This window comes from Ictalurus furcatus, chromosome 6, assembly GCF_023375685.1.
Source record: "Ictalurus furcatus strain D&B chromosome 6, Billie_1.0, whole genome shotgun sequence".
Taxonomy (NCBI): domain Eukaryota; kingdom Metazoa; phylum Chordata; class Actinopteri; order Siluriformes; family Ictaluridae; genus Ictalurus; species Ictalurus furcatus.
The window spans coordinates 2,128,987-2,143,582 of record NC_071260.1 but is presented as its reverse complement, the minus strand read 5'-3'; the positions used below and the strand labels follow the sequence as shown (position 1 = coordinate 2,143,582).

Genomic DNA, 14,596 nt, shown 5'->3' with positions numbered 1-14,596 from the left:
TTTGTAAAAGAAGGTGATCATATAGGTGATTAGAAACATCACCTTCATAGAAAATATCAGCAGAATAATGTGAATAAAATAAAGGTGAAATTGTCGATTTGTACTCGCTTATAATTGCTAAATTTCTAAGCGACGATGAAAAGAAATTCACGGGGAAAAAAAACACGATTCTTTGAACGCTTCACACTCACCGAAAGCGTTGAGAGTTTCTTCCATCTGTGCGATGTCGATGTCGATCTGCTTCTTTATGAAATTCTGGATGAAAGGGTTGCTCAGGGAATTCTACAGAGGAAAGAACACAGCACAGAGGAAGGGTAGAGGAAAAGGTCCGGACGTAGGTTATGGTTACGGTTATGATTATGCACAGCTCTGATCTTGATACCTTCAGCATGGGCAGTGTTTTATTCAGGAGCTGTACTGACTGCGCGAGATAGGACGAGGAACGTATCCACTCGTCGGCGTAGACGCGCAGGTCGCCGAACTGCTGCAGCGTGGAGTTCGACTGCGAGAACCAGACAGAATAAACGTCAAAACAGGGGGGGGGGAAACCCGGAATGCTTTAGGAGCTTGTGTCTGAGGATTGACTAATGCGTTCTACATACCGATGCGTAATTTAGAACTCAGAAGCAATTTGTGGTGCGATTATTTTCTCCCAAAAAAGGATAGAGTTAATAAATTAATAATGAATTGACTAAGTAAAGATTAGTCAGTGAATTACTTTCAGATAAATATTGGGGGTATTTTTATTTTATTTATTTATTTATTTTATCTTAAATAACAGCGTCCAATTTATTAGGAACACCTGTACATCGGCGCTGATTAGATAACTGCATGAACGTGCGTGTGTTCCTAATAAAGTGGACAGTACGTGTATATTCAAATTTCTGCTGAAGTAAAGAAGCAATTCATGAAGTAGTTAGTTATTTAGTCATAACATGACTTTTATACCATTTTTAATTATTATTATAGTATTTATATTATTATTATTATTATTACCGTGTTTTTCTGGCAGTGAAATTATAGATTTTTTGAAATTCTTGAATTTTTGTTTTTCTTAAATGTTTTTTTTTCTTCCCACTGCATGTTAAATTTTTTAAAGAGGTTTAATGCTAAATAAATATAATTTATAATATTTTATTATTAATTGTCCATATATATATATATATATTTTAAATTATTTTAAGTGTAATCTACTTTTCTAGCATAATTACTTTTTTAAATCCAGCCTCATGCAACATTGTGAGGGTGTGTGGGGGTGTGTGGGTGTGTGTGTGTGGGGGGGTGTTTGAGGGGGCGGTGTGGGGAGGGGGGATGAGTGTGTGTCTCTGTGTGTGTGCTGTTACCTGCTTGATGATGGTTTGGGTGAGTGGTGTGTCAGGGTAATACAGCACTTGTCCCAGGAGCATGGGCTTGAGGAAGGCCCAGGCTACAGCGCCACCTGTGGTGCTCACCATGTCCAGGTAGAAGTTTTTACAGAATGGAGCTGGACAAAAAAAAAATAACCACACACACACACATTAGACCTGGGTTACATGGCAAATCTCTGCGTTAATCTGCTGCACTATGAGAGAATTTCATACTGGCATCTTTTGGGATTTTGAACTTGGTCATGAGATCCTCCACTGTTTGCTGGTCCTGGAGAGACGGATTACTTTCACTCATGCTGGGAAGCTGCGAGATTCCGAAGAGCGACATCATGCCGTTTTGACACAGGGCTCGGGAGATGGTGTTGAACGTAGCCCTGCTGGAGATGGTCGAGCGTTTCCCTCTCACCAACTGCAACACAAACGCAATTTTAAAATAAAAAAAAATAATAAACTACACTTAAATGAATAGAGAGAGACAGAATGAGAGAGAGATGATTGCCCTCCAGTGTCACATGTTTATGTTATATGATATTTGTAATGAATAAAAGACAGACATTAAGGAGCCGCTGTGTTCAGCGGATACAGTGGTTTATAATCCGTGTAACAGTCGGGTTAGGAAACATCTGGAGGACTCACATTTCTGAACTCCGAGTTGGACATCAGGTTCATGTCTTTGATGGAGGTGAAATACCCCTGCAGCCGGTTGAGAGTGGGAGACAGCTTACTCATCATGTCCATGAAGAACTCCAACATCCGCACGAGGGCGTTAAACAGACCCTGGATTTCACTGGACAGCATCAGCTGCGACCAGAGCGAGACACGATGAGCAACAACAACAACAACGTGAAGAGGAATAACACACAAGCCATGCTGTTATAGGAAATTAATCACCCCCCTCCCACCCCCTGCCTTCATGTTTTTCCTGTTTTGTTGCAACCTGGAATTAAAATAGATTATTATTTGGATTTGATGTCATGGATCTAACAAAATAGTCCAAATTGTTGAAGTGGAATGAAAAAAATAAAAAGTTACTAAAAACTGAAAAGTTCATACGTCAGTGCGTATGTATTCACCCCCTTTCCTATGAAACCTTCAGATCAGATCTGGTCTGACCAATTAACTCCAGAAGCCGCCTAATTAGTTGATTAAGGTCCCCCTGTGTGCAATTAAAGGGTCACATGATCTGTCACATGATGTCGATATAAATACACCTGTTCTGCAAGCTCCCTGAGTCTGCAACACCTGACAACTAAGCAAGCAGGAAAAAAAACCTTTTTGGGCGTCATGGGAAATGCTACAGTATGTGTGGTGCAAACCCAACACCACGAGAACACCATTCGCATAAGTGAAGCCTGGTGGTGGCAGCATCGTGCTGTGGGGATGCGTTTCATCATCGCCGACTGGAAAACTGGTCAGGATTGAAGCACTGAATACAGAGCAATTCCTGTTTCAATCTGCCGGAGGAATGAGACTGTTCAATTTGATCTGTATGGCGCTTTTAACGATGGACATTGTCTCAAAGCAGCTTTACAGAAATATATAAACACAGGATAGGGATTTAAAGTGTGTGAATTTATCTCTATTGAGCGAGACGGTGGAGACGGTGGTGAGGAAAAACTCCCTGAGATGATACGAGGAAGAAACCTTGAGAGGAACCGGACTCAGAAGGGAACCCGTCCTCATCTGGGTCACGACGGATAGTGTGAACATAAAAGAAAGTTCATTATGGTGTTTATATGAAGTTGAACTAGTCCACTGTTCACTAAAGGAGACCCGAGTGTAGAACTGTATGTGGTAATCGCAGTCCCAAGGCCATCGCAGCAACCGTAGTCCCAGCACCCACAGCGAGAACGTCCATGTGGTACCGTCCTAAGCAATCTCCAGGCTGTAGCCTCCAGACTAGGACAGAGGTTCACCTTCAAGCAGGACAGTAACCCTAAACGTACTGTTAAAGCTACCGTCAAGTTCGAGAATTCAAACGCACGCTGGTATAAAAGAATATATTTTTGTTGTTTTTAAAAACGCACCCGAAAACGGCACGCGTTAAAAGTGCCGATATCGGAGCAGCGCTTGTCCTTCACGTCCTGTCCCCCACACGTACCCGACATCGACGTTCTCACCGGTGCGCATACTGTACATGCTATCCTTAATAAACCTGCTAACGTAACGTACACTATAATGTGTTTTGGCGTTTCACAGCCACAAGACGGACTCCCTGTAGGAAGTCATTACAGGAATCTAACTCGCACGCGATCAGTGTTGATGTTTACCTTGTACATGACGTTGTCCATGTTGACGTGCTGAGCTGAGAGGACCGCCAGGCTGTACCACTCCTGAACCGGCAGCGAGCAGAGAGAACTGAAGATCAGCGACGACGCCGGGTCGAGCTGCAGGGACGAGAGATCCGCACAGCGCTGCAGATTCGCCAGCTGAGACAAGATCTACAGCGACAAGGGACAAAATTCGCCAGCTCAGAAAGACAGACAAATCCAGAGAATTCCCATCTGATGCAGTTAAGTATATCATTAATAAGTGTTAACTAAAAACTGACGGATGCGGCCAGCCTTGACTTTGGGGGGGGTCGGTTTTTAAAAAGTTAGACTATTCATAAAGGTTTTTACAGGAGGGTGAAGCATCATCGAGACATAAGATCATAGGTCACGCACCTGCAGGTTGCTCTGGGGCAGGGACGACTCCAGCAGAGTGTTTAGGACTTGAGGAGGAATGCTGGTGTACCGGGTGACATCAGATACAAACAGGGCCTTGTTGTTTAAAAGGTCAGACACCTTCAGTTCACCTAACACACACACACACAAAAACACATACCATAAACACTGTATGTACTCATAATAATATGACTGTTTTTCATGAAATATCAGGACTTTATTCTCTAAATCTCTAAGTATTTGTATTTTTTTAAACAGTGGTAATAAAATACTGGTCCTAGAGGGCAACATTTTCCTTATAATATCAAATATTATAAGGATAACTTTTTTCTAGACATATTAGGACTTTTTTTTCCCCCCCTCAAAAAATTACACCTTAATTCTCAAAATCTTATTTTTTTTTTAAATTATTGTATTTTTAAAAACGCCAAATCTAAATACATCAGCGAAAATTTGAAGTACATCTTCATAATCCTCAAAATGAAAAGCATAAATATATAAACCTCTAGCTTTACTTATGAAAGTCAAAGTACAATATGAAATCGCACACTAATGCTAAAGTAGAGCTAAAGAACATAAATTAGCTCAAGCTAACTAAGAACGACTTGATTATTTAATCTCTCAAATGCTAGCTAGCTTGAGTAGAACAATTCTGACAATACTAGCAGAACTAGCTGAAGGCTAATCGCTAGCTGTCGCCGTACAAGCTACAAGGATAAATACAAAGTGTACGTAGCAGCAGATGAAGGTTAGCGTTTCGATTTGTTAGCAAGTAGTGATGTTTGCGAATGTGGTAACGAGGACGTAGAGATTGTTCTTTTGAAATGCAGTGGGATTTTACAGATATTTCAAAAGCAGACATAGGTACAGTAGCAAAGACTCAGCTGATCGACTACATTCGTGTGGATTAAGGTATCAGGACTAATGTGATTTTAGTGATGGTGGAACTCTTACTTGGGGCGGTCTGGTTGATGTCGAATCCCGGCAAAGAGTTGATGTCGATGCCGAGCAGGTCAGAAAGGATGGCGGTCCTACAAGGAACAAAGCGAGAAATATATATATATATACGTTCTGCTACAATCATGAGCCAAAGGGGGAAAAAAAAACAAATTGTGTGTTAATACCAGTTCACTTTGAGGTCGTAAGTGCTGGGGTCCCCGACTAAGTGCTGGTAGAGCAGGTCGTACACGCCGGTGGTCTGGTTCACCATGTTGGTGGCGAGAACGTGAAGAGCGTGGATGCTGGGCAGAGCCGTGTCACACAGCATGCCCGGACTGAGAGAAAGAACCTGACTGAGCAGCTGAACAGACTCCATGTTCTCCAAACTGCACACCTACAACACCAATGACACCATCACCACTCTGATCACCCTGCCTCGTCTTTCACAAACCTGTACAAGCCACGATTTGTGTCACTTATCTTTTTCCATCCTGCTCTTTTTATCTCCTGATCTTGTTCCTCAAGACCGCTTATGTTTTACCGCTTATGGCACTAAGCCACCGTGCACCCGATAGAGAGACATAATTCAAATATTCACACTGTTATTTAACAGACTTTAATCTCTACATATCGTCAGCGATTTGCTGCCAAATTATAAGCACTAGGCAGTTAAATTAACAAAAAGATTTCATTCCACTAATTTATAGTAGAAAACAAAAAAAAAAAAAACGTTGATGTTTGGCATTAAATGTGAGACTCAAAAGATTCAAAGCTCACTGTTAGAAATTCTGTTTTGATTCAAATGAGCTTACGAACGAAATAATTAAATAAATAACGATCAATTTAATTAACAGTTTAGTAGCCTGTTTCTTAAGGTCAAACCGGACTATACTCGTAGATTATAAATAAATAAATAAATAAATAAATAAAGGTTCCTCAAGGGTCCTATGGATGGATTAAAGGATCGTCCTAAAGAGATCTGATTAGAACCTTCTCTGAAAGGAAAGCACTGATGTAACTGCATAATCAATCTGAAAATATAAAGATTAAAAACTGAAATTTAATCATTGTTATTTGTAGTAGTAGTACTATTGCTATTAGTAGTAATGGTAGTAGTAGTAATAGTAGAATTAGTAGTATCAACAGTAGTAGTAGTAGTAACAGTAGTAGTAATAGTATTAGTAGCAGTACTAGTAGTAGTGGTGGTAGTAGTACTAGTAGCAGTAACAGTAGTAGTAGCAGTAGTAGTGGTTGTAGTAGTAATAGTACCAGTAGTAGTATCAACAGTAGTAGTGGTGGTAGTAGTAGCAGTAACAGTAGTAGTAACAGTATTAGTAGAGGTTGTAGTAGTAATAGTACCAGTAGTAGTATCAACAGTAGTAGTAGTAGCAGTAATAGTAGTAGCAGTAATAGTAGTATCAACAGTAGTAGTAGTAGTAGTAGCAGCAGTAATAGTAGTAGTAATAGTAGTAGTAGCAGTAATAGTAGTAGTAGTAGAAGAATTAGTAGTATCAACAGTAGCAGGAGTAGTACTAGTATCAATAACAGTAGTAATAATAGTAGTGGTAGTAGTAGTAATAGTAGAATTAGTAGTATCAACAGTAGTAGCAGTAGCAGTAATAGTAGTAGTAGTAACAGTAGTAGTAATAGTAGTATCAACAGTAGTAGCAGTAGTAATAATAGTACTAGTAGTAGTAGCAGTAGTAATGATAGTACTAGTAGTAGTAGCAGTAGTAATGATAGTACTAGTAGTAGTAGCAGTAGTAATGATAATACTAGTAGTAGTAGCAGTAGTAATGATAGTAGTAGTAGCAGTAGTAATGATAGTACTAGTAGTAGTAGCAGTAGTAATGATAATACTAGTAGTAGTAGCAGTAGTAATGATAGTAGTAGTAGCAGTAGTAATAATAGTACTAGTAGTAGTAGCAGTAGTAATGATAGTAGTAGTAGTAGTAGCAGTAGTAATGATAATACTAGTAGTAGTAGCAGTAGTAATGATAATACTAGTAGTAGTAGCAGTAGTAATGATAGTAGTAGTAGCAGTAGTAATGATAGTACTAGTAGTAGTAGCAGTAGTAATGATAATACTAGTAGTAGTAGCAGTAGTAATGATAGTAGTAGTAGCAGTAGTAATAATAGTACTAGTAGTAGTAGCAGTAGTAATGATAGTAGTAGTAGTAGTAGTAGTAGCAGTAGTAATGATAATACTAGTAGTAGTAGCAGTAGTAATGATAGTACTAGTAGTAGTAGCAGTAGTAATGATAGTACTAGTAGTAGTAGCAGTAGTAATGATAATACTAGTAGTAGTAGCAGTAGTAATGATAGTAGTAGTAGTAGTAGTAATGATAGTAGTAGTAGTAGCAGTAGTAATGATAATACTAGTAGTAGTAGCAGTAGTAATGATAGTAGTAGTAGCAGTAGTAATGATAGTAGTAGTAGTAGCAGTAGTAATGATAATACTAGTAGTAGTAGCAGTAGTAATGATAGTACTAGTAGCAGTAGTAATAATAGTAATAGTACTAGTAGCAGTAGTAATAATAGTAATAGTACTAGTAGCAGTAGTAATAATAGTACTGGTAGTAGTAGCAGTAGTAATAGTACTAGTAGCAGTAGTAATAATAGTACTAGTAGCAGTAGTAATAATAGTACTGGTAGTAGTAGCAGTAGTAATAGTACTAGTAGCAGTAGTAATAATAGTACTAGTAGTAGTAGCAGTAGTAATAATAGTACTAGTAGTAGTAGCAGTAGTAATAATAGTACTAGTAGTAGTAGCAGTAGTAGTAGTAGTAGCAGTAGTAATAATAGTACTAGTAGTAGTAGCAGTAGTAATAATAGTACTAGTAGTAGTAGCAGTAGTAGTAGTAGTAGCAGTAGTAATAATAGTAATAGTACTAGTAGCAGTAGTAATAATAGTACTGGTAGTAGTAGCAGTAGTAATAATAGTAATAGTACTAGTAGCAGTAGTAATAATAGTATGTGTAGTAGTAGCAGTAGTAATAATAGTAATAGTACTAGTAGCAGTAGTAATAATAGTACTGGTAGTAGTAGCAGTAGTAATAGTACTAGTAGCAGTAGTAATAATAGTAATAGTACTAGTAGCAGTAGTAATAATAGTAATAGTACTAGTAGCAGTAGTAATAATAGTAATAGTACTAGTAGCAGTAGTAATAATAGTACTAGTATAGTAGCAGTAGTAATAGGTCTGTACTTCTTAGGCAGAACATTTATTTTCAATGATCACTGCTATTGTTTTTTTTTTGGTTATTGCAGTTCAATTATTCTTGCAATTATTCTTTATTTGTACATCCCCCAAGAGCTACCCCACACCGCCTCATAGTTAAATTCCTAAAAGTGCTAAAGTAAAGTAGAGGGAATCGTTTAACTGTAAATGAATAATTAAACAGACTAATATTCTCGCTCACCCCTAACTCCATCACTAACAAGCTCGCAAAGCCCGCTCTGATTCCCCGCTGTTTTAATTCTGCAGTCGCAGTCTGGGTCCACGGGGACACTCTGCGCCGCACACTGTGAAGTTTTCCCCCCGGTTTTACACACCTGCTTCAGCACGGATAATTACATGCTGAATTTAATCAGATGCGTCGGAACAGGGAAAGCGTTAAAGCGTTCACCGCAGTGGCCTCCCGAGATAAAAGATATGAGAAAGATATGAGAACTGCTGAGGTGAAACTGTGACATACCAAAACAAAAACGAATCATAGTGACAAACTCAACTGAATCCCCAGAAGTCGCTGTACTGCAGCAACACGAACAACACAAACCCACAGGCGATAAAATACCATATACAGAAGTATTATTTGTATTTATAATAGCTCTGTGATATTCGGTAGCTGACCGACTAGGAATAAATAAGTGCTGCTTGACATTACATTTCTTAAGAACGCAAAAGTAATGTCCATTTTCAGCACCGTATACAACACTTATTTATCTATCCCGGACACAGCAGTATTTAATTCTCGAATTTCATTGGTCGGAATTGCGCTTTAATTTACATTAATGCACTCGTGATACGTTATAGTTTCTATAGTAACAGCTTATTCGCATAGTCTAACACTAAGATTAAGAAAGTGCGACGGAAAACATGTAATTGTTTAAATCTGTAAGGAGTCTCCAGTGTCAGTACTTCGTCGGTGCACCTGTCCGTTTTCTATAGGTTTCTCCGACGTCTTCGGGAGACGCGTGTGCGTTTTCTTTCCGTCTTATTAACCTCGAGAGACCAAAAGAAACGAGCTGTTATGATAGAAACGATGACGTATAAGAACGATCGCGTTCATATAAACCTGTGATTTGCAGCTGCACTAGTGTCAGAGCTGCTGTTCTAGAGAATGAATCAACCCAAGTGATATTAAAAGTGGTGAAGTACAGTAGGACTACTCATGAACGTTCGCACAAGCTTATGCCAGTCTGACCTGCATCTGCATTTGGTTCAGTAGCTCTCCAAAGCTGTCGTTCATCCAGTTGGTTGAGAAAAGTTCAGAAACTGTGCTTGCTGTCTGAAGAAGGATATTCAGATTTTCTGTGGAGACAGGAAGAGAGTCAGAAAATATATATATATATATATATATATATATATATATATATATATATATATATATATATATATATATATATATATATATATTCAGTGCTGATGAAAGTCCCAACAGGAATCATTAGTAGCACCTAGCTCAACTTTCATGGCAACTCGACAGTGGAGCCGGAAACAAACCATGTGTGAAAGAACCCTCTGAAGAAAACAGAGCTGCAGAAACATCCACGGGCTGTACGGCACTCACAGTGTCTCCAGGAGTAACAAAAAATAATCATGTATAAGGACATGACTAATCCCTAACACCGCTTTGTCACGAATATGACTAATATAACTCGCGATGAAACGGGAGAGCAAACGGTGTGTAACAATCTGCTTATCAAATCAAACCAGAAAATCCCGTGAAATCCTTCAAATCATTAAATATAGAACTACTGTACATCCCTACGCTAAGATAATGATATTTTAATCTTGTAAAAATAATTACAAATTCTACAATGGAAATACGGCCATATCATAATGATATTATAATGCGTTATGTAACCTGACATTATGGAGTCACGTGCTGTTGTAGGACAATAATCGACCCTGGGTTGAACGCGGTTATCTTCCTATAAAAGCACACCACAAAGGGTTTTATTCCTTTTATGCCAACGATGAAAACATTTCCCTGGTAAAGATATTCATTCGGTTACGTTTAATGTCCCATGAAACGGGTTAGTAGCAGCTATAAACAATCGTTGCTTCACCAGCCTCTCTTAAATTCATAAGAGTAAATATCATAGGAATGTATATCTAAGATTAAACCAAACTGCTGTATCATTACAAATAGAATTACATGAAATCATTTAAGGCTACAAGTTTATGCCTGTAATGAAGTTTAACATGGATGTTCGGGATTTTTTTTTCTTCTTCTTCTTCTTTTGGCCTCCTTTCTTATTATGGTGTATTTTGCACTGCTGGAATTAGGCCTATTAATATAAAATCATACACACACACACACACACACACACATATAGTTTGAGATATATGAGGATTAGACAAAAAGTGTGAAAGTAGATTTAGTCCATGGAGAAATCAGTGAGTCATTCACACAGTGCCCCGTGCTGATTGTGTTTTATGAGCTAAGCAAATTAGAATTATGCAGAGAAATGGTGTAGAGAAACAGAGCAAAATGTAAATGAGAACATTCGTCTTGGACCATTACAGCGTAATAAAAATCGGCTAAATAAGCCTGCGAATGTGAGTTTTCAAAACACATACACAGACACACACAACAAAAAAAGGTTTTAAGGAAGGAAAGGAAACGTAAATAATACCTGGGGGCTCATTGGCCAAACTTTCAAAGATGGTTCTGTTGAACGGACCGAATTGAAGGTCAGCTGGAAGGATGTTGGAGATGGATGACAGCACCATTTGCAATCTGAAAGAATGAAACGTGTTATTAACCCACCAAGGCTGCTTTAAAAAAAAAAAAAAATCTAAATACAAAAAATGATTTCACTATAGACCAATTATAGCATTGCATGTGCAGCTCTTTGTGCGTACTATGCTCTAAAATTGTGTCAAGCCCAGATTGATTATGCCCTCATCCTTTCCCCGAACCTGAATGAGTTCTCATTTCAATCATGGATTTATGTAGCTTTTGAAGATCTAAGCAATTATTCGGGGGGAATACCAGCCAGGCGGAAAATATGAGAGGAGATTAATAAAGCTGAAATATTCTCCCCGGTCTCATTGTAACCAGTGCCAATGGCTTCAAAGGATGAAAGGAAAAGAAACTCACTTCTGAGCCCAGTTATTGTCTTTTGCCGCCAGCAGAGACCCGACGTTCATCCTGACGGCCCCCACGATCGCAGTCGCTAGATCTATCTCAGAGCTGCTGTTAGCCACGGCAAGCAGATACTGAATGGTGGTCAGGATCTCGTCGGTCGTGTTAGCGCTCTTAGTTAGAGGGTCTTGACCTGACGACAGAGTCATCAGCAGCATCTTGACAGTATTTTCCAGTTCACTCGTAATGCCACTTGACGTATCCATGTTGTTGTTTGGCATCATCACCAGGAGGCGCTGGACAGAGCTGGAAAGCATATTCGTTCCATCTGTTCCGTCCCCTGTGGTGATAGTGTGGTTCAGAGCCAAGGCCACAGTCTCCATGAAGTTGAAAACGGCATCAGGGTATTGCTGTTCCTCCACAGGTAGTTCTAATGACAGTGAAGATATGATTGCTCGTAAAGACTCGAGCACGTATGGGAGCTGGACGGAGGAAGAATTTCCCATTAGGCCCTCACCGAGACTAGTGGATACCTCATCTGAAACAGTGGACAGGACAGAATACATTCTCATGGACGTGGGATCTCCTGTTAGATTTAGGTATTCCAGAAGTAACATGGTCGCGTTCTGGGAGATCTGAAAGAAAGCTGGTCTGATTTGGGCTGTGTTTGAGACATCTGAAAGAGCTGAAATGAGAGCAGACATGAGAGGATGGAGGTCAGCTTGCACTTCCATTGGGAGACTTGACGTCATCTGGTTCAAAATCATGCTACGTTCTGAATCACTTTCAAAGGTGTAGTTTGAAGCGGAGAGATTGAACAAGATTTCAGTTGCCAAGACACTGTTTAGAATGAAAGGGTATGCAGTGTCCTCAATGGACTGACCATTTGGAAGAGTGGTCATACCCGTAAGGGCAAAACTGAGGCCCAGTGAATCAGCAATCTCGTGACTTGACGTCACCACTTTCTCTAGATCTGTTGGAGACGACATGAGCAATGCGAAAGCTTCCATCATCCGTGCTGAAATGTTGAAATACACCATTTCCTCAGGAGGCACAAGGGAGGCAAAGGCTTCGGTAGTTTGGTTTATCAGCATCATGTAGGATCCAAAGTCGATCTGTGACTCGGACATTAAGGATACAGAGCTGATTACGTTTTGAAGGACGGATTGGTCCTCAAAGCTGGTGTTTGGCATCTGCTGCAGATTTTGTGACAGAATATTGTTGATGGCTGTGAGGATTTCACTACGATTACCTTGCTGCGCCACGGTATACGATGCTGCAGAATTGAGCTGATTAGCCATCTGTTCGATCCTCTGAGCTATACTCAAAGATGACTGCTGGGAAAGCATCCTCACCATTCCAACCATTCCACCCAAGCTTTCTACCAGCTGCATATCATTCAGACTCCAGGCTTGACTGATGGTCTGTGTGATCATCTCTATAAACGTTTGCCCATTGCTCGGAAGTGTCAAAGAGGCTAGTGTACCGAGGATTGTGTCAATAGTTTCGTCTTCAAACGAGCTTCCTGTCATGTCCCTGGATACACCCTTGAGGAAGATGCCCAGGTCTGGGTTTGCAAAGAAAACATGCATGGTCTCCAACATTTCCTGAGAGCTGAGTGGGATGGAAAGAATCTGAGATAAAGTTTGGTAGTTGATCTCCAGGAGGTCGAGAAAGTCATCCACTGGTTCTCTTGTTAGATTTAGCACCGGTCTTCTGGCGTTTTGGGTCGCTGACAGAAGATCTCTTAGATTGTCTCCCAGAGCAAGTTTCATTTGGATTGGCTTGAGATAGTCATTGATGGGGGTGAGCAGGTTGGTGGTGCCAGCAATATGTTGCAGTGCATACAAAGCATTGCCGGCAAGCCCAATAAAGAGGTCGGAGTAGCATGGTAGCGGGCTTGAAGCTGGCACTAATGGTGTTAGCATCTCGTACAACTTGGCGAGCATCTCTATGCCAAAATACACTCCAGTGTCTTCAGTAGTGTTGTACCAGCTGACCAGTTCACTCACCGCCCTCAAGATGTTGCTGGTGTTCTCTACATATAGCAGTTGCTCCATTACGTCATACACTAAGGGCCAGTTTCCAAGCAGTCTCATATCAATGATTTTACTCATCACCTCCATTATGAGCATGTCAGTGGACAAGCTATTAGGCATGGTCAATATGTCACTACTCAGGAAACGTTCTATTTGTTCGCTACTGAAGTTCATTGCAGTGAGCGCCACGTCCAGGGCGTGTATGACCATCTCAGGGCTCGCCGTTACATTCTGACTCCCCCGGGTGTATTCGATGGCTTTCTGCACTGCTAGGACGTATGGATTCCAGTCTAATTTATTCAGCTGCAGCGTAGCACTCTCCAAGGCCATTTGAGCAAAGGATTGACTGGTGAAGGAAAAGAGAAAACAAAAGAAATGATTAGTGGATGCTTTACAGCAAGCAAGAGCATGAACAAAGCACCTTTGTGTTTAAACACTAAAAATATAGCAAAAATATCAAATCTTGGCCATGTCTACACAGTATAAGCATCATATATACTGTAGTATGAGCATATAAGGTAATGAAACCGTATCGCCACTATTCTGTTGTATTTGGAGACCCCTAGTGGTGACATGTTTTTATCCGAGTAGAGCACATGCTGTTCTGTTCAGCCATTCTGTTACGAGCCATCTCCATCCAGTCTTTATTTTCACTTGGAAAGGCACTGTCTTTTTATACCACTTCTGTTAAATACACTTGAAGTCAGGTCTGTCTTGGGTACTTTTTGGAGGAGTGTTTAGCTCGCCGCATGGCTATGTACCCCCACACACGCACACACACACACATATAGTGAGGGCAGAAGAGCTCCGCTGTGTAATTAGCATGCGAAGCTAGCAAGGTTTAGCTAGGCGAACTGTTTTTACCACAGTGTTTCCTTATGCAACGTGATCTTTACAGACGCCAAGTCGAGGTTAGAAAGCAAATGCGAACACGTTCATGTTATTTTTGATGAAATATACTTGATTGTTTGTTAAAGTAGAGATGTCGAAGTATATTACCGGCAGAAATTATTTCGGCTAGTTCTAAGAATTCGGTCACAGCGATTTCAGGACCACTTCACATTTAAGGTACACCGTGTACACTATTATGTGATTATGTACTTTTGTAATCGTGTAATTCTTTAATCATGTACCTGTTCAAAGTACATAAAGGTCCATGCGTATTAAAGTTTCCTGTCTGTGAGTTTCACAGGCGAAAGAGACAAACTACGGATATTCACGTGAGGATCTCATCCCAGTGACGAGCATTAGTACAGTTTAGAACCAGC

At 40.0% G+C, this 14,596-nt stretch overlaps 1 protein-coding gene across 1 annotated transcript in view; it reads right to left on the bottom strand.

Annotated features, from left to right (window-relative positions):
- LOC128608480 (glucosylceramide transporter ABCA12-like) overlaps positions 1–14,596 on the bottom strand; it is a 57,409-nt gene that overhangs the window by 38,063 nt on the left and 4,750 nt on the right. The window contains exons 3-14 of the mRNA XM_053626215.1: positions 11,305–13,674; positions 10,838–10,941; positions 9,400–9,506; positions 5,158–5,366; positions 4,988–5,064; positions 4,034–4,164; positions 3,638–3,808; positions 2,004–2,168; positions 1,581–1,776; positions 1,344–1,483; positions 383–502; positions 192–282 (exon numbers count right to left, since the gene is read on the bottom strand). Of these exons, the coding sequence (XP_053482190.1) occupies positions 192–282; positions 383–502; positions 1,344–1,483; positions 1,581–1,776; positions 2,004–2,168; positions 3,638–3,808; positions 4,034–4,164; positions 4,988–5,064; positions 5,158–5,366; positions 9,400–9,506; positions 10,838–10,941; positions 11,305–13,674 (3,881 nt within the window). The remainder of the gene's footprint in view (positions 1–191; positions 283–382; positions 503–1,343; positions 1,484–1,580; positions 1,777–2,003; positions 2,169–3,637; positions 3,809–4,033; positions 4,165–4,987; positions 5,065–5,157; positions 5,367–9,399; positions 9,507–10,837; positions 10,942–11,304; positions 13,675–14,596) is intronic.